The 25,749-nt window shown below is 31.1% G+C and overlaps 1 protein-coding gene across 1 annotated transcript in view; it reads left to right on the forward strand.

The window, feature by feature from the left end:
• The window catches only part of LOC111628219 (calpain-D-like), a 166,217-nt gene that overhangs the window by 75,548 nt on the left and 64,920 nt on the right, over positions 1-25,749 (forward strand). Inside the window, exons 4-7 of the mRNA XM_023371959.1 lie at positions 9,380-9,582; positions 17,945-18,089; positions 18,257-18,332; positions 18,939-19,064. Coding sequence (XP_023227727.1) covers positions 9,380-9,582; positions 17,945-18,089; positions 18,257-18,332; positions 18,939-19,064 — 550 coding nt within the window. The remainder of the gene's footprint in view (positions 1-9,379; positions 9,583-17,944; positions 18,090-18,256; positions 18,333-18,938; positions 19,065-25,749) is intronic.

Raw genomic sequence — 25,749 nt, forward strand, 5'->3', positions numbered from 1 at the left:
AACCATCACAAGGGAGTACTACCAGGAGGTCCTTCGTCATCTTTCCGATGCTGTGTGATGTAAACGACCAAGATCTATGGTAGATCAAAACTTGGCAGCTCCATTGTGATAATGCATCCGCCCATTCTACACATCTGATTCGGGCTTTTGTCGCCAAACACAACACTCCTGTGGTTCGTCACGCTTCGTACTCTCCCCACATGGCTCCATGTGACTTTTGGCTATTTCCCAAGCTGAAAATGCCGCTAAAAGGAACCCGATTTTAGTCTAGAGAAGACATCGTGCGGAATGCGACAGACCGGCTGATGGCCATTCCAAAAGATGCATTCCAGCAGTGTTTCCAGCAATGGCACGAATGCTGGGAGAAGTGTATACACTACCAAGGAGACTACTTTGAAGGGGATTAGGGTTTTGTACCTCAAAATCAATAAATGTATTTTTGCCGATCAAAGGTCCGATACTTTTTGAACAGCCCTCGTATTTCCACAGCTGGTTATATATTAGTAAATAACACCAACAAAATCTTCAAAATTAAACCAGCAAATATATTTTAATATAAATATGCTGCTATGACAAGCTATTTCAATCCTAATTGGGATCTGTTTCAGGTCAAAATGTTTGATAAATCTAAATTACTTTAAATTGAATGTTTCTATTTATAATAGAATGATGTTGTAATTGTTTTGATAAAATTGAATTCTTTGATTTATTTGCAGATCGTTGGAGTAATAAAAAATGATAATTTACATATTATAGAATGCCTAATAATAATAGTACTGATTATTGATAGTTTGTTTCAATTGATATTGATGAAATTTAATGGAATTAAAGTAATAATAATAATGTCGAAAAAACTGGTGTTTTTGTTTTTGTTGATGAAAGTTTTGTTTTGATAATTTAGAGATTCTTCATAACAGTGCATATCATAAAATTGGAGTCAGTCACATATCATTTTAGAAAATTACCATTGGTAAATCTATATATCAATTGTGCAGCTTACTTAAGCAAAATAAAATATAAATTTTATTTTATTCACTAAAATAATAAATAATATTTTAAATTTGCATTAATACTAACAGCTGTATTTCAATCAGTTTTACTGAAGCAGATATAAATAGAGTTCATAATTTTTCATACATTATTCATATCCTGTTTTTAAACAGAGTTTATCTAAACTATTTAATCTCATTACCATATATCTCTGAAATTATGTTGCTCAAGCATTATTTCCTCTGATATACATCTTTGAATTAATTTTGGTTTCTAAATCATTTTGTATTTTATGTGTAAAATTATATACTTATAGAAAGAAAAACACTAATATTATAGAAAATTGGACTTTAGAAGCAACTTTTTTATTCACATTATATAAAACTTTAATTAATATAATAATAAATGAGATTTATCTGCAGGTTTATTTAAATTTTTTAAAGATATAAAAAATTTTCTGATTGTTATCTTGTAATGTTTGAGTGCTAACAGATTTATAATTTTTATCAACAAACAGCAAAAACCCTTTAAGATGCAGTCTTTTTATTTAAACTTCTAATGTTTTCAGTCTATTTTATTGACCTTCTTCAGGAAAAATTGAATAATTACAGTTTATAACAAACAAAACCTATTTTAGAATGCTTTTTTAAAAATTTCTTTTTAAAAAAGCATTCAACAAAAAGAAAAAGAAAGAAAAAAATTTTTAAAAAAGCATTCTAAAATAGGTTTCACTCTTTATAAATCATAATTATTCGATTTTTCATGAAGGTCAATGAAGTAGACCAAAAACATTAGAAGTTTAAATAAAAAGATTGCATCTTAAAGGGTTTTTGCTGTTTGTTGATTTTTAAATGCCGGTAGAAAAGAGTTATAATTTTTATGTTTATATAATTAAACTAATGATCTTAGGAAAATGGACAATTTCATAAAATGCATTTTGTTTCAAAGAGGATGATTTAAAATGTATATATTTTCTTTACCTAAATGAGTGTAATGTGAGAATATGGAAGTTCAGGGGAGGCCATTCTGAAGATTTTACAAGGTGAAGAAAAGATTAGAAAATTAATAGAAAAATAATATTTTTTTAATTCAATGAATTTTTCAAAAACGGATGAAACTTTCGATTTTGGAAGGAAGTTGATTTCCTTTCCCAGGCAGACTCATGATGAGTTGCACAAGTTTTGCACATGTTACTGGAGAGCAAATAAAAGGGACATTTTCCCGCCACTCAAGGCAGTCTGTCGAAAGGAGGTTGCCACATGAAGAAGAGAACTAGCCATACAACAAAGGCAGTCCATCGAAGATAGGTATTGCCGCACAAGAAGTTAACCATACGATAAAGACAGTCCATTGGAAAAAGGTTGCCATACAAAGAAATCCAATATATGATAGAGGCAATCCATCGAAGAAAGGTTACCATATGAAGAAAGATCTCATCTTACGAAGAGTACTACATTCGAAGTATACGAGAGAAGATTTAAGAGAACTTTCCTAGAAAATATAAGAAGAGAACATAAAGAAGAGAAGAAGACCCTCATATATAGATACAGAAAAAGATACGAAAGACCTAAAGAAGAAGGTATTATGAACTCTGATAGATTGTTGTGAACTCTTTCAAGCATTAGGTTTAGAAATAATCTTAGGTTAAGATTAGAATTAAGTTTAGGTTTAGAGTTATTCTTCTGTATAGTTTTATATTTTGATTCATGAAATACTTTTTGATTTGTTATAAAAAAAAAAAATGGTTTGGTTGATATTGTCTTTAAATTTCCTTCGCTCATCCTATTTACAAGTTTAGGGATAACGCGTGTTGGATTAACGCAAGTTTGATTAACTGGTGTCATCATCCTGACGTAAATCCGAATCATGAGATTTGGATCCCTTTTAAAAGCTCTTAAGGCCATCGTTCGACATAGAGATCGGATCTCTCAATCCAAAACCCTGAGACAGATTTCACTTAATCTGTGCCGATTAAGTGGTACAAAAATTCTGAGGAATTGTACCCTCAGCTACTCACAGTAATATCAGAAATAAAAATCTCTGTATATTTTACAAGCATAATTGGCATATATTGACTATAAGTTACCATCACTTATAGTAAGTTAACTATTATTACTTATAGTCTGACATTGCCAAAATTCCTAATGAGAAAAGTTACTGAAAAAATATTCCTTACTTTGACATAAATTATATTATTTGATGGTATTTTATCCTAAATGGAATAATAAATTAATTTATTAAATAAAAATTTATTTTATTTTTATTTATTTGTTTAATTGATCAGACGGATCAAACTTCCATAACCAGAGATTAATACAAAAAATTAAAATAGAAGCCTTTACAATTAGTATAATAATGAAAGGTTTAAGCATAAACAAAGCTAATTGCATAACTTCTTTAACCTAAATTGCATAAAAAAACATACCTTTGAACACTTTTCTAGCAACATTTTTCTTTTATGACAAATAATATCTCTTTGTGGGGCTAGTATGAAGGCCTCGGAATCTTTGCAAGTACACATTGAACTATCCATGTTTGGTCAAGATTTGAGAAATACTATGGTTAAGTCTGATCCATTTCCAATGTTTTGTCAAAAAATGTTCAGAACAAGTTGCCTAGTGATGTGCTCCTTCGGAACAGTCTCCCACTCCCATTGCCAAACCTCGACAGCCATATACCAGAGGAGGTGTTTCAACCTGACACTCCTGTTTACAATCTTCCTTGAGGCAGGAGGATTGTAAATGGGAATTGCAATGGTGTTGCCTGCAGCAGTATGGGCAAGGAAGTCTGCTCACTCATTATTTGGAATGCCCTGATGTCCCCTGATCCAGCTGATAAAAAAACAGTTAGAGTATTTCATTACAGTAGTGAGAATAACCCTTGCAATTGGATGAATGTTTTCCTTTTTTCCAATGTGGCACTGCAGCAGTGCTAACTGAGAATATAGCAATACATTTGTTTATAAAACAAATCATTTGTTTACAAAGCTGGATGGGGAGGTCTGAGAAGGTCCTGTCAACTTCATAATCAGATGCATCATAGAGTGTACCATCAATGTTAACACATCTATCCCTAAAATTAACTCAATTTAAAACTGTATATAAAAATTAAAAAATGTTAAAAATTATTTTCTGACATCTTTATTTTTGCTGTCTTTTTTTTAATTTTTTAAGACAAATGGTATTTAAATATTTTCCTGTTTCATTTTTGTCATTTTTGACTTCATTTATTATTGAAAATGTTTGTTACATTATAAAATTTCTTGAATGAGTGGCTCTAACCAAAGCTGAAAATGATTTCTTTCAAGAATATATTGTAATTATCTTTTCTTAGTTTTGTTTCATTATATTTTAGATACATCAGAATATGGATTCAATTCAGTTATTTGCTGTTCTAGCTATTGGAGAAATTGGAAAANATTAAAATTAATATTTTATTATAACTGCATTATGTATTTTATTACAAATTTCTATACATGTGAAAAACAATGATAAAATTGCTATTATATATTCGAATATAAATTTTATATACATATTAACAACAGAAGCATGCTGTATTGTCGAATCCAAGATAGCTTCCATGGCAAAAATATTTAAATCGTGTAAAGCAGCCAGATTACAGGCATTTGTGCATGCACTTTACAGAGCCCCAACCTCATGCAATTTAGCTCGTGAAAGCTACACACCAAAATATTGTATAACGCTTCCAATAAATCTACCCAGGGCCATAACGCTTCTAATAAATCTATAAGTTCCTATCATCAAATGTCACTGCATGCAACTGGATGAATATGGAATTTCATCCATCATAACTGCAAGTATTACATACATCTTTCTCATTAGGATTCTTTTTCTACCAATAAGTATTGAAACACTGGAGCATGTTTTCTCAGAAACAAATATTATCAAGAATTCTCTGCAAAACAGATTGAATTAAGGATTCTGAATACCATTCTGGAAATTAGAATAACTGTTATGGCAGAAAGAAAATATAAAACTTTTGATTCTTAGCTTTAATAACAGGTAAAGGTGAAGAGTGTAATGAAAATGATTTGGAGATGTTGGACAAGTAAACAGAAATAAAAAATAATGTAAAATATGTGCAGATACAAATATCAATTTAAAAAAAATTTCCGCATTTTCATTTTTTGTCATGTTTTCCCCTAAGCAGTTATATGCATTCAGGGATTTGAGATTTTTTTTAACAACTTTTTTGGTATGAAAATTGTGACAAGAATTCATAAGGATCTGATAACCTGCCCAAATGTTCTTGTATATACTACCCATAATAAAAAAGACCCTTTTTTCTTGTTTCCTCTGTATAAAACTTCTAGTCAATAAAACCCATAAATTCTAATATTAACAAACAATTGCAATTGTATTTTATATGAAATACTCAATATTGACATGCCAATTTCCAGGGTTAGACAGGAATATAAAAAATGAAATAATAGAATAATAAAGTTTATTAAAATTATAAAGAATATTAAAGTAATAATAAAATTTACTTTTTGCAGAATAAAGAATTATTTGTTGATGATGCTTTTCCACCACTTCCCAAATCATTGTATTATAATCCTGAAGAACAAAGAGATGAATATGGCTGTAATTGGCTTAGACCTCACGAAATAACTTGTGATCCCAGTGAAGCTGTGATTAGGTGGGCTGTATTTCGAACACCCATGCCTTCAGATATATCTCAAGGTATATGTCTTTTTCTGTTGTTATAATATATTGATATGATTATTACATACTTCTGAGAAAAATTAAATAATTTCTCAGAATCTAGGTTTTCATAGAAATTATTATTTTACAAAAATAATAGGTACAAATACTTACAAAGAAACATTTTCTAAATGATTTCAATGAAATTTGCAAATTTAACTTTGAAAAATTTTGGAAATTTAAATTTATCATATAACAGCAGAATATATTGTTTTGCAACAGAAATATATTTTATCACTTTGTAAATAAATATTCTAATCTAAATTACTAAATACGAGGTCTGTTCAAAAAGTATCAGACTTTTATTTTTTCCGCGTAAACCAATGATGCGTGGGAGGTCTCTTTCAGTGGAGTTGTGGAGGGGACAGTCATGCACAGCTTTGAATTTTTTCCCGCCTGCAGGAAGCATCAGTCGTTGGCAGTCGGCCTATGAGTGAGGGAATACAATGAAAAAGCAGACAAATTGGCAAAAAGAGCCACTAATCACGACTCAAATGTTATTTACCAAAAAATACCTATTAAAGGACTGCAAAATACTATAAGGAATATAACTAACGACCTATGGCAGAGGGAATGGACTTCCTCCAATACGGGAAGACATTGTTATGGTTTCTTTCCCTCAATACTAGAAAGGAAAGCCAACAAACATTTCAGAACTTCTTTTGGAATCACACAGTGCTTAACAGCTCATGGGAATTTTAAAAGTTACCTCTATAGATTTCATAAAACAGACAATAAAAACTGTGATATTGATAAACAACAAGAAGATAATGTTTACCATTTCTTGTACGACTGCTCAAAATATATGGTAGAAAGAGNCATATCAATTGAAAAATTATGACTGTTCATTGATTGATAGAGTGATCAATATGATCATCTCCATAAATGCAAAACAGGTTATCATACAAAGTAAAATCAGATGGGATTAAAGAACATCTTCCATGCCATAGGAAAGAATCTGCTTCCTTAAAGTTGATGGCCATATTTCTTCTGGCAGCTTTATATATCTCTAAAAGCTCCAAATATCTGAGTTGCACCCTGTAGTGTGTACAATGCAAAATTTGCTTTTGATCAAAATGGACCCCAATGTCAGGATCATTGCCAAATGTGGCTATGGCCGTGTTGTTAAGATGCTTGTTGATAGTTTGTTTGATGTTCCTTTAGATGGCTGCTGTCCCCATGTACTCTAATGCTCTGTTAATTCTTTGATCAGTGAAGCATTTGAGTCTAGCTTATTTGGAGATAGAATGTGCTCAGTTCTATCTGCAAGTTCAAGATTTTGAATTTCTAACTCTAGTTTTAGGCTTAGCTGGTCTTCTAGCTTTTTTAGGCCTAATATTAGAGCTAGGGAGATCTCTCCTTATACTTTAACCAGAGTTGATAGATATACTGGTCTCAGCTATGTTCTAAAGTAGATTTAATGTGTCAGATTACTGATAGCTGGCACTAAAGTTGCTTTATGGTAAGAAGTTGGTTTATCCATTTAGTCAGTAGGTACTTTTGCCATTTTCAAGCATTTTTATAATTTTTTTCTACAAGAAAAAGAAACATCAGCCTGCTGAATAAATGTTTTGTGACTAGGTGTAAGTCTGGCTACTGCAAATCTAGTGAGAAGTGGCATTTTTTTACATCACTTCCAAATCAATTAGATAAGTAGAAACATATAATATAGTATCTTGAAATGATTTACAACTCACAAGAAAATCACAAATATGTGAATTGCATTTTGATGAAAGATTTCTTCCAAAACATTTAAAACTGTTTGCAGAATACTAGCATATCAACTATTATCATCAACAAAATATGTAATCAACACATTATCCTTCGCTGAGCGATTATTTTTATTAAAACAAACGTTTTCGATCCATTCAATGGATCATCTTCAGGTTAAATAGAACACTTCATAAATAGAACAACACGTTCAAATATTCAAAAATACAAATAAACCGATAACATAAAAATAAATAATACTTGTAAATAATACAATTATTCAAAATAAATAACATAATACCAATACTAAATATTAATACTGTCTGCCTAACTATATACAGTTTCCTATGTAAAGAAAAATGTATTAACGCAAGGGATGCGGAGGATCTTCCGCTTGGATGTTTGCGGTTAAAAACTTACAAAAAGCGCATGAAATTTAGTATGATACATAGGAAACTCTATATAGTTAGGCAGACGGTATTAATATTTAGTATTGGTATTGTTATTTATTTTGAATATTTGTATTATTTACAAGTATTATTTATTTTTATGTTATCGGTTTATTTGTATTTTTGAATATTTGAACGTGTTGTTCTATTTATGAAGTGTTCTATTTAACCTGAAGATGATCCATTGAATGGATCGAAAACGTTTGTTTTAATAAAAATAATCTCTCAGCGAAGGATAATGTGTTGATTACATATTTTGTTGATGATAATAGTTGATATGCTAGTATTCTGCAAACAGTTTTAAATGTTTTGGAAGAAATCTTTCATCAAAATGCAATTCACATATTTGTGATTTTCTTGTGAGTTGTAAATCATTTCAAGATACTATATTATATGTTTCTACTTATCTAATTGATTTGGAAGTGATGTAAAAAAATGCCACTTCTCACTAGATTTGCAGTAGCCAGACTTACACCTAGTCACAAAACATTTATTCAGCAGGCTGATGTTTCTTTTTCTTGTAGAAAAAAATTATAAAAATGCTTGAAAATGGCAAAAGTACCTACTGACTAAATGGATAAACCAACTTCTTACCATAAAGCAACTTTAGTGCCAGCTATCAGTAATCTGACACATTAAATCTACTTTAGAACATAGCTGAGACCAGTATATCTATCAACTCTGGTTAAAGTATAAGGAGAGATCTCCCTAGCTCTAATATTAGGCCTAAAAAAGCTAGAAGACCAGCTAAGCCTAAAACTAGAGTTAGAAATTCAAAATCTTGAACTTGCAGATAGAACTGAGCACATTCTATCTCCAAATAAGCTAGACTCAAATGCTTCACTGATCAAAGAATTAACAGAGCATTAGAGTACATGGGGACAGCAGCCATCTAAAGGAACATCAAACAAACTATCAACAAGCATCTTAACAACACGGCCATAGCCACATTTGGCAATGATCCTGACATTGGGGTCCATTTTGATCAAAAGCAAATTTTGCATTGTACACACTACAGGGTGCAACTCAGATATTTGGAGCTTTTAGAGATATATAAAGCTGCCAGAAGAAATATGGCCATCAACTTTAAGGAAGCAGATTCTTTCCTATGGCATGGAAGATGTTCTTTAATCCCATCTGATTTTACTTTGTATGATAACCTGTTTTGCATTTATGGAGATGATCATATTGATCACTCTATCAATCAATGAACAGTCATAATTTTTCAATTGATATGTTCCAACAGTTCTGATTTTAAATGTTAACAGCCTGACAATATCCATTAAATATGGAAAAAAAATTTTCTGATGTGAGTTTTTACTGTTCTGCTGGTTGTTTTGGCATTATTAAATTTTCTGATTATTTAAATAGATGTAAATTATTAGATTTATTATTATTATCATTATTATTATTGTTTTAATTTAAATTTAATTTAAATTAAAACAATCTAAATTAATCTAAATTTAAATTTAGATTTAAATTCATATTTAATGTTTTATATTTTAGGTATATTAGGAAATTGTTGGCTTTTGAGTGCTTTGGCTGTGTTAGCTGAAAGACCAGAATTAGTTGAGCGTGTAATGATTACAAGAGAAATATGTTCTGAAGGTGCTTATCAAGTTCGTTTATGCAAAGATGGACGTTGGACAACTGTATTAGTTGATGATTTATTACCTTGTGATTCTCGAGGATGTCTGCTCTATTCACAGGTGAATTACCTTGATAAATTTTAAAAGTTTACTTAAAATAAAATTTTAAATATTAATTTACTATTGAATTTGGGAATTTAAAAATAAAACTTTCTTATATAAAAGAATATGTTTTATTAACTCTTCTTTTATATAATTTTGTTAATTTATTGAAAGAATAAATTATGATAAAGAAACATCACTAAATGATCACCTAAATAATTGGGCTTTAATTCAGCTAATTTAATAATTAATATTAAATAATTTGCTACTAGAAGTAGACATTAGGTGTCATCTCTTAACTAAATTAATAATTATAATTTTTAATAATTTATGAAATAATTTAGAATCATCTGGAAGAAAAGAACTGACCCAGGATGGGGCTTGAACCTGCTTGCCAATTGCGCCACTCGGACCCCAAGCAATCCTTCACTTCCAGATGTATTTAAATTTAGATATAACCTTATGCAGTTAATCCCTGCCCTGGGTCAATTCTTTTCTTCCAAATGGTTCTAAATTATTTAATAAATTATTAAAAATTATAATTACTAATTTAGTTAAGAGATGGTGCCTAACATCTACCTCTAGTAGCAAATTAATTAATATTAATTATTAAATTAGTGTAGTTATAGCTTGATTATTTAGGCGATTGTTTGGTGATGTGTTTTTATATATATCAGGCTTTGCAATGTATGTTATACTTAAAATTATGATAATTTTTTAATTAATGAAATCTTTATTAAAGTTTTATTTGATACTAATTAAATCAAAATTCTAAAATTAAATATTTTTTGCATAATAAATTTTATGTTTTAACTTTATGGCTTTCGCTAAATAAAATTAATTGTAATTTCTTAATAATTAAATTTTAGATATTTTTTTAGAGAACTGTAAATCACCATTAAGAATAAACAATTTTTATATAATATTTAACTTTGCTTGTTCTGTTTGTTATTTAATTTACTTTTGTTATTTTTTTATTCTGCAGTTTGCAGTATCTACATTATGAATTTAATAATTTGTAACCAAACAATAATCTAACTGTTGGATTTTTGGTATAAAAAATTAATTAAATAAGTAAATTAGAAGTGTACTAAATCTTTGTAAGATAATAAATCTAACTTAATAATTTTACCAGTATAACTATAGTAGAATTAGAATGTAAATTATATTAGCGAGGTTGCAGCCAACGTTTTTAACATGAAAACATGTATGTCGTATGTTCAGCGCTGCCTTAGAAGCCTAGAAGTTTGACAATAGTGTTTGGAATGTCGAGAATGATTCCACTGACATTCTAAATGCCATTGTCAAACCTCTAGACTTATAGGAAGGCGGTGCTAAACGTCCAATGTACATGTTTTCACGTTAAAAATGTTGGCTGCAACCTCACTATTGTTAAGAAATTTAATCTTAAGTTAAAAAACATAATTTTAATATATAATGTTTGCTATTTTTAACAATATATTTACTACATACCATAATATCGCCTTATATCTCCACAGTTATTGTTATCAGTTGTCTAATGATACTAGAATTAGCATGCCCCAAAACAAGTTGCAATATACCGTATTTACTCACATATAAGATGAGGTTTTTGTTCATTTTTCACTGCTTCAAAAACCTATGTCATCCTATGCGTGCGACTGAAGGATTCTTTACATTTATGCAATAATTTTTGTGAACCGTGTATAGTTCATGCTGCCATTATATCAGGGTGCTAACGAGGTTAAGGTGAGTGTCACTTTCAAATAGACGGTCTGAAAATAGCTGGTCATTTAGCAATCATTATTAATGTAGTTATTTCATATTTGTTAAATTGGTATTTTTAATCAATATTTGCACATTCTGAAACTTAAAAAATAAGCTTTTTTTTTGGACATGTATGTTATAATCTTTTAGTTTTGCTATGTGGGTATCAAGTGCGTAGAAAAGCATTCTTCAAAAGCTGATAGAAAAGTAATTCAGTAAATATTGCATTTCAAATTCACTTGACAGATCAGAGGATGATGTTTTGTGGAGTGAGAATGAAAAAGTGGAGAGTTGTAACAAAGCTTCAGAGGGAGAGTCCAAGTAGACAAAAAGTGATAGCATCAAGAAAACATGGTTGTTTGTCTTAATACATGCATTTGATAATATTCTATTTATGATTAAATGAAATAAAATTAGAATTGTATTAATAAATCTAATTTTCTTTATTTTCATCTTTAAAGTCTCACCTCGTCCTATATGCAAGATCATCTTATACACAAGTAAATACGGTACTTAAAAACTTTCCTTATTGTAATCAGAGTTTTGGTTATAGTTAACATTCTCTTAGCTTATAAATGACTTTTAACTTTGTGGGATCTGCGAATATCCGTGGGGTTAATATTCGCAGGGATGAATGAATTTGGTTACCACAAAAGGAGGAGGTGAGCAAGATACACGATTAAAACTATCTTTTTGTACAAAAGTTATATACAAGAGCATAGTACATGAAGTCGGTATGGGCGTAGCATGTGGCGGTTTACACAAAGAGTCTTCATACAGCACTCCCGAAAGACACACTTTCTCCTTCAAACGCCAGAAACCAGAACCCCCGTTGCCAGTCCCGCACACCATATATAACCCCCACTGTCGATACAGTGCTGCCACACAAAAAATGCCCAAAACACCGCACAACAAAATACAAAAAAAAATCCCCCCCTTTTTTACAATTACAATAATAACATTGACAGTATATATAACCCCTACTGCCGATACAGTGCTGCCACACAAAAAATGCCCAAAACACTGCACAAAAAAAAACAAAAAAAATTCATTTTTTTTCGTACAATTACAATAATAACATTGACAGTATNCGACAGGTATGGGACCAAAGGTGTGTCAGATTACCAAAAGTGTCCGGATTACCGAAAATAATTACATATTTCGCATTGTTTTGCTAGCAGTAACTTACAATATTCTCTACTCCAACTGTTCGAACAGAACTGCTCACATAAAACACACGAAATGTGTGTCATCGAGTAAGAATTGGATGGGAAGATTCACATTGCGACATGCTTCTGTGCAAGCAGACACGTAACGGGGACGGGTACCTTGACGGGAGGTGCGTCGGACTACTGAGCATGTCGGATTAAAAAACGTCGGACTATAGAGGGACAACTGTATATATATATATATACAGTTGTCCCTGTATAGTCCGACGTTTTTTAATATATATATATATACATACATAATATACATACATACATAATATACATACATACATACATACATACATACATACGCAAAAAAAAATAAAGCATAAGCAAAAGAAAACAATTTTTTTTACTTGACGACAACAGAGACTGACAATATATACAATGAATGATACAACTTTAGCTTTTTGTACTATTGACATGAACATGTAACAATCATTATCAGATTTTTATTCATAAATTGCAAACAACAGATTTATCATATACTAGTCAATGTTTATTTAACAATCAAAACTACAGTATTGATTGGGATTAATGAACCAAAAGTTTAATTAAATTAAAATACAGACAAAAGGCATGGATATATAAATATTTAAAATCATTATCAGTTACTGTTATCAATATTAATTAACTAGTACTTTAAAAATATATTGTTTAATCATTATTTGCTTGCAATGCAGTAGTTTAAATTCTTGGTATTTTTTACTTCAATTGTTTGTTAAAGCTATTGTTAAAGACAATATGGCAAAAAAAATAGCAGGCAATCAATACTGGATGAATTAACATTAATAATAATTATAAGTAATAAATTTCCAAATTATATATTTAACTGTTTTAAATAATATATCTTTTTAATGTCAGAGTCAGTAAAACCAAATTTTTCATTAATTATAGTTTTTTTACCCCATTTAATGTTATTGATAATTATCAGTATTAATATATAAATGAATTCTAAAGTGATTGCAATAAGCAGATTCTGCTATTAAAAAATAGCAGAATAAAAAATAAGTTTGTTGTGATATAACGAACATTTCTTTTTTTGCTATGATGACAGTAAATATATTAATTTAAAACAATTACTGTATTTATATGTACAGTAGATCCCCCTATAAGACTGGTTCCTATAATTACGATTCCTATAAGACGGCGAAAAAATTGTGGCAGTATCCGTACACAACGGTAAAAAAAACTCCTATAATTACGTAAAACGTCATCGGGCAGCCGAACTACTTTCCCGCCGTCCGTAGCGCCACGCTACAGACGTTTAGGCGGTAAATTGAGTTTAGTTTCGTCTGTACATATAATTATATATAAATTAGGTACTGTACATATAATTATATATAAATTAGGTACTGTATATATAATTATATATTAACTTAATTTATTGTAACTTTATTATAATTATATATATGCTTTCCGCCGCCTGGCACCACGCTACGGAGAGTTTAGGTGAACTATCGTCTGTACAGTATGTAAATTAGGTACCGTAAGTCTAATACCCCTGTAATTTTATACATTTCTTGTGAAAGAAACATTTCTTATTCAACGGCGATAAAAATTATTTATATTAATGATGTCTCCAAAGTTCAGCGAAGTTTTCGCAGAAAAATAACATCAGAAATCGCGGCTGCGGTTTGCTGAGTTGTTCCGCGACGAAAACAAGCTTGAGCAACGGCGATGTCGAATGGTGCACACTCGGTAAGTAATCCTACAATTTTTTGTTTATAGCGTAGTTTATACGGATTATTTCCAAAAAAAATATACGTATTTTGGAAATGTTGAGTCGGATTAGTCTAGAATCGATTAATTTTATGGAAGAAAACCTTTCAAACAGCCGTAGTCCGTAAACTTCACACGTGTCGGGCTGTGATTGGCTGTGATTCCTACAAAATCGGATTCATAAAGAACGGAACATATCTACCGTCTTATAGGGGGATCTACTGTATATAGGCCACACATTTTTACCATAAATTTTTTGTCCAACATTAGGTTGCAGCTTATACTTGAGATAATGAATAATTTTAAAACAATTTAAAATTTTAAAGCAGTTTATCATCATTAGTTGTCTTTACATACCTTAGGACTTGTAGTGAGATTATTTGGAGGTTTTAGGCCACCAGGGAGCAAGAAGTAAGAAGAAAAGCGCATGAAGAAAAAGAAGAAAAGAAAGGAGCTGTCTGAGCAATAATGCTATTATTATAAAAATTATAATAAATGTTTTCATTTGAAACTTACAGTTATTGTTTATGTTCTTCATGTGAAACTTCACTGTCACTACCAATGTCACTTGAGTCTTAATTCTCAGCGAGATAAACTGCATCGTCTATGACCCAATGATCGCATTGGAAATGGATGTGACTTTGAAACTTTTGGACATAATTTTTTCTGGTATTAGTTTTCATGAAGCCACAATCCATTCACTCATCTGAGATGGACAGTTTTCTTAGCCTCTTGGTTGGTGTTGTCTTTGTAACTGTGCACCTCCAATCACAGTAGAAACATTACATATGAGCTTTAAAAGGATGTTTGATGGATGCATCAGGTGGTTGCTGCATTCCAGTCATTCCTCTTAGTATCACAACCATGTCACTTTTCTCTTTTCTCATCTTTTTTTTACAATTTTGGTCATATGACCTCGGAAGCTGTCAACAATCAACATGGACTGCCAATGTAACAGTGCACCTGGATACCACAATCACACTAACTTCAGCCAATTCATGTAGAGTTCTTCTGTCATCCAGCCTTGATTTTGAACTCATACCAATATTCCAGGCAGTAGTGTTTCTTTTGGCAGGGTTTTACAATTAAAAATGATGTTAGATGGTGGCTTGTTTCCATCATCGGTGATGTACAGCAGTACAACGCTGCTTTTCTGCTCCCACTGTTTGCACCAGAAATGTTTTTTTTACCTGCCTGGTTGACTGTAGTGTCACTTGACATATCAAAGAAGACAGGAATTTCATCAGCATTGCCTATTGCCCTTAAGTTATAGTCATGCATCTTTCTTAAGCTGAGGACATGTTTTTGAAATCCAAGCAGTTTCTCTTTGTAGCCATTGGGAAGCTGCTGTGTCATTGAAGTTTGTTGCCAAATCTCAAGCTTATGTCATGCCATAAAACTTCTTGCCCAGCTATAAATTCCCTTAAATTCACTTGCAGGAATTTTCATATTTTGGACAGTCCTTTGGAATTTAAACTGAATCATTTCAACAGATACAGAAAATCCATTTTTCCAAATTTCACAGATATAGCTCAACAGATTTTCTTCCAGGTTGTGATATTTTGTGAAAAATGCAGAACGTGTGACAACGAGACAATGCAAATAACAGTCAAATCACGTTTTATTGATTGAAATGAAAGAACAGGGGTCAGTCTGCCCATTACAGAGAACAAAAGTATATATGTACTAAGTCCCGCTGTTCCTTGAACTTCCTGCAACAATTAATAAATATACAATTCAGCTTAAAACTAAGACAATTACAATTCAACTTAAACCTAATACTATTACTACTTACAACTAGAAAGAGAAAAGAAAGGATGAAGGATGGTTGGATAGTCTACCGGTAGCTTAGATTAGGAGGTCCTGATAATGGGATAATATTGACTATATTCACTTTGTGAATGGTGAATATCCAATCTATTCACATCTAGGGTAATAACTAGTTACCATTAAAGATGTGCCTTGAGATTGTACAGAAAGGCCCACTCACTTAGTTCCAAGTCACTGTCTGCACATGCTCTATACTAACCCTCTATCTCCTATCTTCCTTGGCCTGAATCCTCATCACTTGTAACTCAGTCTCCCTCACCTGACCTCCTCTCTTGTTGATGGCAAACTCAAAAGTAACTTTCGTCAACTCCTGTTTTCCCCCAGTCCCCCTCAGGCAGGATCCCCTTCTTTTCCCTTTGTACACTGGCAAATCAGGACCCACGAACAGTAAGGCTCCTGTAATGTGACAGGAAGGGGTTAAAGATGAAATAATTATAGGAAAGAAGAAAAGAGTTCCTATTCTATATACAATTATACAAAACAAACATGGTGGACATCCAAAATTTCACTGTCTTTCCACAAAACAATTGCTGATTTTGTGATGTTTTCTCAAGAACATCCTTTGTTTGAATCCATTGCTCCAAATTTTTTTCGTCTACATCAAACTTCTTTCCTGCTGCTCAATTTCCATTTTCTTGTGCATAATACATCACTTGCAATTTAAACTTTGCTGTGTTACGCACTCTCACTCAACCCATGTTTAATATGCACTGAGCAAGCATTCAACAATAAGCATTAACTATCACTTAATTCCCATTTGAAATTTGCAGTGTTGCCATATTTCTGTATACCATGTCTCTACTCTCATCCCTTAGTGGAATTCTAAGATTTTTATTTTTTTTCAAATATATCGTTTCATAAATGGGGTGTGGCTTTATACATGCATATGGCCTATACATGAGTAAATACAGTATGTTTTGTGTCGAATGATTTATTGTTGGGCTATGTTAAAAATATATATATATATTTATTATATATATTTTTTGTTTCCTCCATATATTGTTAATTATCCTTTTTTAGTTTTTGTTTGTCAGTTGACTATGTATGTGATGTAAATTATTATTTGTACTTTTATCCACAATGTTCACATTCTTCTTTTGTTGTAATTCTCACATGACTTTGAACGGATTTTGTATGGCAGATCTGCGTGAATGGTACTGTATAAAAGGTGTGTTCAGTGCGGAATTCAGCATTCTGTCCAGGAACTGAAAGGAAAGTGTGTCTTGCCCTAGAGTCAGGTTCATCAAAGCGTTTGTCTGCTTTCTTTGTGTCAAGAAGAGGTGTAAGTCTGTTTTTTTTTTTTTTTTTTTTTTTTCAATCCATTAACATCAAAGGAACTGTCGGTAAGAGACAACTTTTGTCACTGTGGATAGGATTTGTCTCTGCTTCACATTCCCAAAGTGTGAATATTTTTGGTATTCAGTGGACCATTCCCCTTTTTCTTCATCTGCCTAATTTTTGTGAGCTGTCACATGCTAAACCTTTGTGAATTTTGTGAATATACCGTATATAAGAATTGTGTATATATAATTAGTTTTTAGCGTCTTTTGGTGTGATTGTATTCATGGTAAATTGTTCTCTATCACTCTCCTGCAAGTTTCAGCATTACAGACACTTGCAGATCCCACAGTCTTTTATAAGACCAAAAAAATGTTTTTAATTAATAGTACAATAAAGAGTACAAAATAAAATTAATTTTTCATTACCATTATTATTTATCAAGATTTGAGTGGAATCATATTTTTGGTTAAATACAACTATGTTTATTTGTTGTAATTGCATGATTAATTGAACTGCTTTTTTTTTTGTTTTATTTCAAATGCAAGTATTAAAATTTTTCAATTTTAAAACAAATAAAAAAAAATTTTTTTCAGGCAAAAAGAAAACAATTATGGGTTCCCTTGATAGAAAAAGCTGTAGCAAAATTGCATGGTTGTTATGAAGCTCTTGTATCCGGACGAGCTATTGAAGGGTTATGCACTCTAACAGGTGCTCCTTGTGAAAGCATACCTTTACAACGTATGTTCAATTAAAGTATTAAATGCAATTTTAAATCTGTCTTTTATAATTTGTGGAATTAGCCATAAATTTTTTTTAAATATACTAAATAAATGCTGTAAATTCTAGCATGTTTATTTTTTTTGTTAATCAGTTTTTATATTTCAATGGAAATGATTTTTATACAGCTTCTTCAATACCAAATGAAGAAGGTATTGATCAGGATTTAATTTGGGCACAGCTTCTTAGCTCAAGATCAGCAAGGTAAAATAAAATTTAAATTTATTTTAAAATTCTTGATTGTAATTTTTGTTAGATAGTTAATTATGTTGTTATATTCTTTTAACATCATTAGAACATCATTTTTTTAAAATAATTATATTAGTAACAAACTCCATATCTTTAGCTTAATTAACTCAAAGTTAATGATTTTTATAGTTCAGTAAAAAAAATTTTTTCAAAACTTACTAATTATGAGTTCATTAAATTTGAAAGTGAACCAAAAGCTTTGAAAATGTTTTTTGTTAAATGAAACGACTTTGCTATTTGCCATTTTTAGAATGAAAGTTCATTTTTATTTTCTAATACATAAACAATAATAATAGGAAATTTTCTGTAAAGATAAAAGATACACTGTTAATTAACATATTAAATATTTTAATATTTAAAATGAAAATTAATTATTGAAGTATATAATAATTTAATACATTTAAAATACATTATCCATGCCTTTATAAATTCGGGTTTTATATATTGCAAAGTAAGTGATGTAAATTAAAAAGGAATTAAAAAATATGAATTTAAAGACTTCAATAATTTTTTTTAATAAATATAAAATTTTTTCTCTAATATTTACTCTGTTGTTTTAAGATTTTTAATGGGAGCATCTTGTGGAGGAGGAAATATGCAAGTAAATGATCAAGATTATCATACAGTAGGATTAAGGCCTCGTCATGCGTATTCTGTATTAGATGTACAAGATATTGATGGATTAAGGTAAATATATCTTTATTTTTTTCTTTTCTAAAAGAGTTAAAACAAGTTTTGATATACTAAGTTCTGTAATGTGACTTTTTTAAAAATAAAACTGTAATTTTCACTTTATTCTTGGTATTTTTAAATTTATTATATTGTCAGAGAGAAAAGCTGATTTATTTTTAGTTAACTACAAATGTACAATAAATGGTAATAAAACAATAAAATTGATTTATTTCAAATAACAAGTCAACATCAAAAGCAGTTAAGAAATGCTACCTAACAATATATATTTAAAAACAAAACATTTTCTGTATATTCATGTATGTACAGTACTTACTCTGGCAATAAAGTAATTGTGTAATTGAAAATTATACTCCAAATATGTCAACCATGTTACATTTATTTTTATCAGCAAATTAAAAACTTTATAAAACAAGTACAGAATTGTTTACAAGTAAGAGTAGTACCAAGAAATTTCATCTTGAGAAGATATAATAATATTACATTCTATAATACATCAACAATTAATTAAGCACACTGATATTTTCAAATATGATACTGTGGCCGCATGCCTTATTTTGTATATTTTATTATTAGTATTCCCTTTGTTTCTTTTATTTTTTGTTAGTTCCTTTGTCTATCGCCTTCCAGAAACTTCTTCCCTAATCCTTTCCTGGTAAGGTGGTGGTGACATATTTTCAAGACAAAGAAAAGGCGGTAGCCCGAGGGCTAAGGGGTCGAACAAGACTTCACTTTTTGCTTGGATGTTGGAGAGAGAGGACGTGTTGTAAAACCTCCAGTTTGCTCTGTTATTGACAGAAGAAGGAAGGAGACAATAAGCTGAAGCTAATAATCGAGAGGAGATAGAAGCGTATCCCGAGAAGAGAATATTTGGGAGCTTATTCTGAGAGTCGGATAGAGTTAACCAATCAACTATTTCTCCAAGATTTGATAAGTCCGATATCACCACCATCAATCCAAGATCGTCGACACTTTGGGCACCCATTCTTTTTCTATCAAATATCCAGCTATCCTATTGCTTATCTTTTCTTCCTCCCATTTTGTATAAGTAGTTTTAAGTATTTAGTTATAGTTCCTTTTTTTTTTTTTTGTACCGCGGTGAATAGTATTGTTGCGAGATTTTTATTAACTGCCAAAATTGTCTAGAAAACACCAAACGAGGAGTGTCCGAATATAAAAGAATCCTGAGACAGAAAATAAACATGGGTGAAGAAAGATTATCTAGTAGTATTGTTTGCTTTTCCTCTAGTTGGAAATACACTCACCACGTGCGTATCTTACAATACAATATGGATGGTTTTCCTCCAAATTAGTTGATGACAGAGAAGTATTTTTAAATGTTAATCAAATTTTTTTTTCAGTGACATATATAAATCTTGTATTTGTAAAATTGCTGCATTTATTCAATGTACACACTGCAGAAATGTTTATCATTTCACATGCTTCTACATCTAATTTGCTGATTACAAATTGAATAATGTTATCCACAAATTGAATAATGTTGATAAAAATGTCTGTTTTACTAACAGAATTGGTCTTGAATAATGATAATTTTGTTTATATCGATAAGATATTCAAATTCATTAATCTTCCCAAAGAAATTATAAATAAATAATATACAGTCAACCCCCCTATAACGTGGGTTCCTATAACGGAAATTCCTATAACGTAGCGAAAAAATTGTAGCAATATTCGTATAAAATGACTCGTAAAACGTCATCACCAACTCCTGTCACGACAAGATTGGTCGAATCTGGACCAATAGTGGACGAGCAGCCAAACTACTTTCTGCCGCCCAGCGCCACGCTATGGAGAGTTTAGGCGGCTAAATTGAGTATACTATCGTCTGTACAGTATTATATATAAATTAGGTACTGTACATATAATTATATATTAATTATATATAAATTAGGTACTGTATATATAATTATATATTAACTTAATTTATTGTAACTTTATTATAATTATATATATGCTTTCTACTGCCTGGCAACACGCTACGGAGATTTTAGGCTAGTAAGTTGAGTTTATTATCGTCTGTACAGTATGTAAATTAGGTACCGTAAGTCTAATACAGCACTAATTTTATACATTTCTTGTGAAATAAACACTTCTTATTCAACGTCCATAAAAATTATTTATATTAATGATGTCTCCAAAGGTCAAGTTATTTTTATGTGAAAAATTTGTTATTAGAAATCGCGGCCGCCGTTTAATGTGCTGTTCCGCGGTGAAAACCAGCTTTAAGCAACGGCGTAGTCGAACGGTACACACTTGGTAAGTAATCCTATAATTTTTTGTTTATAGCATAGTTTATACAGATTATTCCCAAAAAATTATACGTATTTTGGAAATGTTGAGTCGAATTAGTCTAGAATCGGTTAATTTTATAGAAGAAAACCTTTCAAACAGCCTTAGTCCGTAAACTTCACACGTGTCGGGCTGCGATTGGCTCATGTGATTCCTACAACGTAAAATTCAAATAACGTGGAACGTATCTAAGCGTTATAGGGAGGTCTACTGTATATGAATCCCGTATGTACTGTACATGAATATTTGAAAATAATTTTAAAATACTAATAGTATAGTTTTATATTAAAAAAAACAACATTGAAACTAACGAGATTTGAAACACCAACTTCCTAATTATGAAATTGGCACACCTCCACAGAGCCACCAACTGCTTCATAAATAATAGAAATTCTAAAGATTTTAAGTGAGTGTGCAATTTTCAACTTCACTTTTCTCATTTAATTTTGAGTAGTGTGCCTTACTACTTGGCATATGTCAGTCATTGGGGATGCACTATATCCTCATCATGTGTTAGATTAAAATTGACAATCCCAATTTCATGCCATCTCCTCATTAGACAAACTGTAAAGATAAATCAGGAATATGAAAACAAAGCATCATTTTTTCCTAAGAATATTTAGCTGTAAATGCCTTCCAGGTGTTCTAGAGAGCATTGTTTGCCAGAAATTGAGTTGGGTTGTTGACAATGCAAGAGTATTGAAATAATCTCTGAAGACCTTTGAAGTAACCTAAGGTCACCTTAAAGGCTTTGTAAGTGCTGTGAAGGTCACTACTTATAGGATTTTAAATTCAAATTTTCGTATAAGCTCTCCTTTGTCTGACACATTCAAACACCAAAACGTTAGACATTCCATCTGTTTGAAATTTGTGACCCAAAACAGGTGTTAGAAGACTGAAATGGTTCAAGTTCATTTTTCTGAACTTGCACCATTCTGCTAGATGAATACCAAGATAGTGAGTTTCCGCAGTATAGTATAACCTAGTTTCTGGAATATTTTAATTTTTTAGAAATAAAATGAAAAAAGTTTTGTTGTTTGGCTGAAAATTTGTATTTTGAACACTTAGTGCATTTCAGTTATTCTGTTTTGTGTTTCATTTATTTTATATTTACATCTACAATGAATTAAGAAATAAAACACAAGAAACAGATGTTAAAAACAATTTTAGATATGATACCTTCTAAATTGCATACAAGTTAAGTATCATGTTTTCAACAACAAATACTGTTAAACTGAAAAATAACTGATAATCTATTTAGAATTGTCCAATAATAATTTGGCATGCAAATATTCTGCAAATCAGAATTTGTTTGGACATGGTGTGCTAGAGATCCCAGATAGAAATCAAGATGAAGTGAGATCTACAGTTATGTACTTTTCTATATGTCAAAAGATCAGTTGTAGGATCAAAAGCAATTTGATGATGAAAAATTATCCATTTTGTTACAGAATCTTGTTGTCACAAGTCTTTCTTGTCCTAATATGTTTATTGCACAATTACTGGACAAGTTGGTGCAAACATCTTTCAGGATTGGACTTGAAACCATCACCTGATATTTGCAGGGATTTTATTGAAAGAATTCAAACCTCATTATGTCTGTGTTTCAGCACTTATAAAAGAAATTTTCTTCCACAACAGCACCAGTCTATTCTCACTTCCTCAGCCGTATCTTTACAAATATAAACAAAACACCAAACTCTTGCTGAGCTTATTATTACTTTAATTTCAAACGTTTTCAGCCCAATTTCAATAGGCCATCTTCAAGAACTATTCGAATACAACTATGTTCTTGTAAGTTGTATTCGAATAGTTCTTGAAGATGGCCTATTGAAATTGGGCTGAAAACGTTTGAAATTAAAGTAATAATAAGCTCAGCAAGAGTTTGGTGTTTTGTTTATACAGCACCAGTCATTTAGGAGTCACTCATAAGTTGTTTTTCAAATTGCTTTTCAGCCATCATTCATTCAGCAAAGTCAGTGATTAGAATCAACAGGCTGATTAAACTTCTAGAAAAAACACTTTGTCTCTAAACTAAACTTCTTCATTACTAACCATCAACATTAACTGTCAGCTTCTACTCAACAGCGATACCAGCATTTATGTAACATTTGTGTAAGGTTTCTGCAATGGTGTGTGATAATTCTGACACCACTGTGGGGGGTTGCCGGGTGATGTCAATGCATTACTGTGTGATTCTATTTAATGTTTTATTATGACACCAATGTAACTTTTCTGTTTGGCATTTTTCTCTGAAACCAGTATGAGGTTTAAGTTATTTTAGTGGAGTTTTTTATGTCTTTTTAGCCTTCCTATTGCCAAATATAAGTGATAACACTTGAAAATTTCTGACACCAAGAATGTTATGCCTACTATATGAGTTTTGAGCATTTTTCTGAATGGCAATAATGCAGTCTCATATGTGAGACTAGGGATAAGAGGATGGAGTAGGAAATGATGAGATTCAGTTGGAAAGGAGTCACTTGTACACTTAAACATTTATTAGACAGTATAAAAGTTTGTACAATATGTTACACAACTAAAGAAGACAGTATTTGCATTTACGTGCATTATCGTCATGGAGAGAGAGTGAGAGAGTTTGCAGATTTCAGTACCTTACAAGTTCAAACTAGAAATTCCAAGTTGAGAAGAACAGGAGATAAGTTCTTGACATCTATTAACAGTTCTGGAAAATAGCAGTACACAAGCCAAAGGACAACAAGAAATCTGAAGGCACGAATGAATCTTCAGATGGTAATAACACACAGGCACAGATCTTAAAGGGATGAAGAATGGACGACAACTGACTGGAACCAGCCGTTCCTTGTTATATTAAAAGCAGCAAATACTTTAGAGGTATCTAAAAGTTGTGGAAAAGATGTAACTTCCAGCATAAGTTGAAACTCTTTCAGGTCAGAAAGTTAACATATATTAGCTTCTGATGAGATTATACTTGAGTTGTTTTTTTTTTTTTTCTTTCTTGTTCAATTCTCACACTTGTAATCTGATTATCCAAAGGAATGAAAATGGCAAAGGCATAAAATGAAAACATGTGGAACTAAATTTGACAAAGAAAATAGAAATTATCAGCCAACTGGAAAAAGGTGTAAGTTGCAGAAAATTATTAACAGTTCTAACATTGGGTTCTCAACATTAAAAGTGACAAAAAAAAAGAAAGAAAGAAAAGCTGTTATCATCATTCATAGTAGAAAGCAAAGTACAGTCGACCCCCCTATAACGTACGTTCCTATAATGACAATTCCTATAACGTAGCGAAAAAATTGTAGAAACTTTCGTATAAAGTACCTCCTATAATGTCGTTTCGCTACAAGATTGATAGAGTCTGGACCAATAGTGGATGAGCAGCCAAACTACTTACCTCCGACCCTGCGCCACGCTACGGAGCGGCTAAATTGAGTTTGCTATCGTCTGTTTAGTATTATATATAAATTATATATAAATTAGGTACTGTACATATAATTATATATTAATTATATATAAATTAGGTACTGTATATATAATTATATATTAACTTAATTTATTGTAACTTTATTATAATTATATATATGCTTTCTGCCGCCTGGCAACACGCTACGGAGATTTTAGGCTAGTAAGTTGAGTTTATTATCGTCTGTACAGTATGTAAATTAGGTACCGTAAGTCTAATACAGCACTAATTTTATACATTTCTTGTGAAAGAAACACTTCTTATTCAACGTCCATAAAAATTATTTATATTAATGATGTCTCCAAAGGTCAAGTTATTTTTCCGCCAAAAATTCGTTATCAGAAATTGCGGCCGTCGTTTCATGTGCTGTTCCGCGATGAAAACCAGCTTTAAGCAACGGCGTAGTCGAACGGTACACACTCGGTAAGTAATCCTATAATTTTTTGTTTATAGCATAGTTTATACAGATTATTCCCAAAAAATTATACGTATTTTGGAAATGTTGAGTCGAATTAGTCTAGAATCGGTTAATTTTATAGAAGAAAACCTTTCGAACAGCCTTAGTCCGTAAAGTTCCCACCTATCGGGCTGCGATTGGCTCATGTATTTAATCATTCCTACAACGTAAAATTCGATTAGCGTGGAACGTATCTAAGCATTATAGGGGGGTCTACTGTACCTACTAAGCTTATAGAAGCCTTGCTGCATCTATTACACCAAGACTTGGCTGAATTAGATGCAACTTTTACAAATGGTTTAATGTAAAATGTACTAAAGGAGTACCAATTACTGGTCTTGGTCCTTGAGAAAGCAAGAATGAGAAAATGAACATTGCTCATTTTGTCATTCATTGGACAATGTTCATTTTGATCATTGGCTCTGATCGTTGGCTTCAAAATTCAAATAATGACACAGCATTCTGGA

The sequence above is a fragment of the Centruroides sculpturatus genome, unplaced genomic scaffold (genome assembly GCF_000671375.1).
Source record: "Centruroides sculpturatus isolate CEXI.00-Female unplaced genomic scaffold, Cexi_2.0 scaffold458, whole genome shotgun sequence".
In the NCBI taxonomy this organism is placed as follows: Eukaryota; Metazoa; Arthropoda; class Arachnida; order Scorpiones; family Buthidae; genus Centruroides; species Centruroides sculpturatus.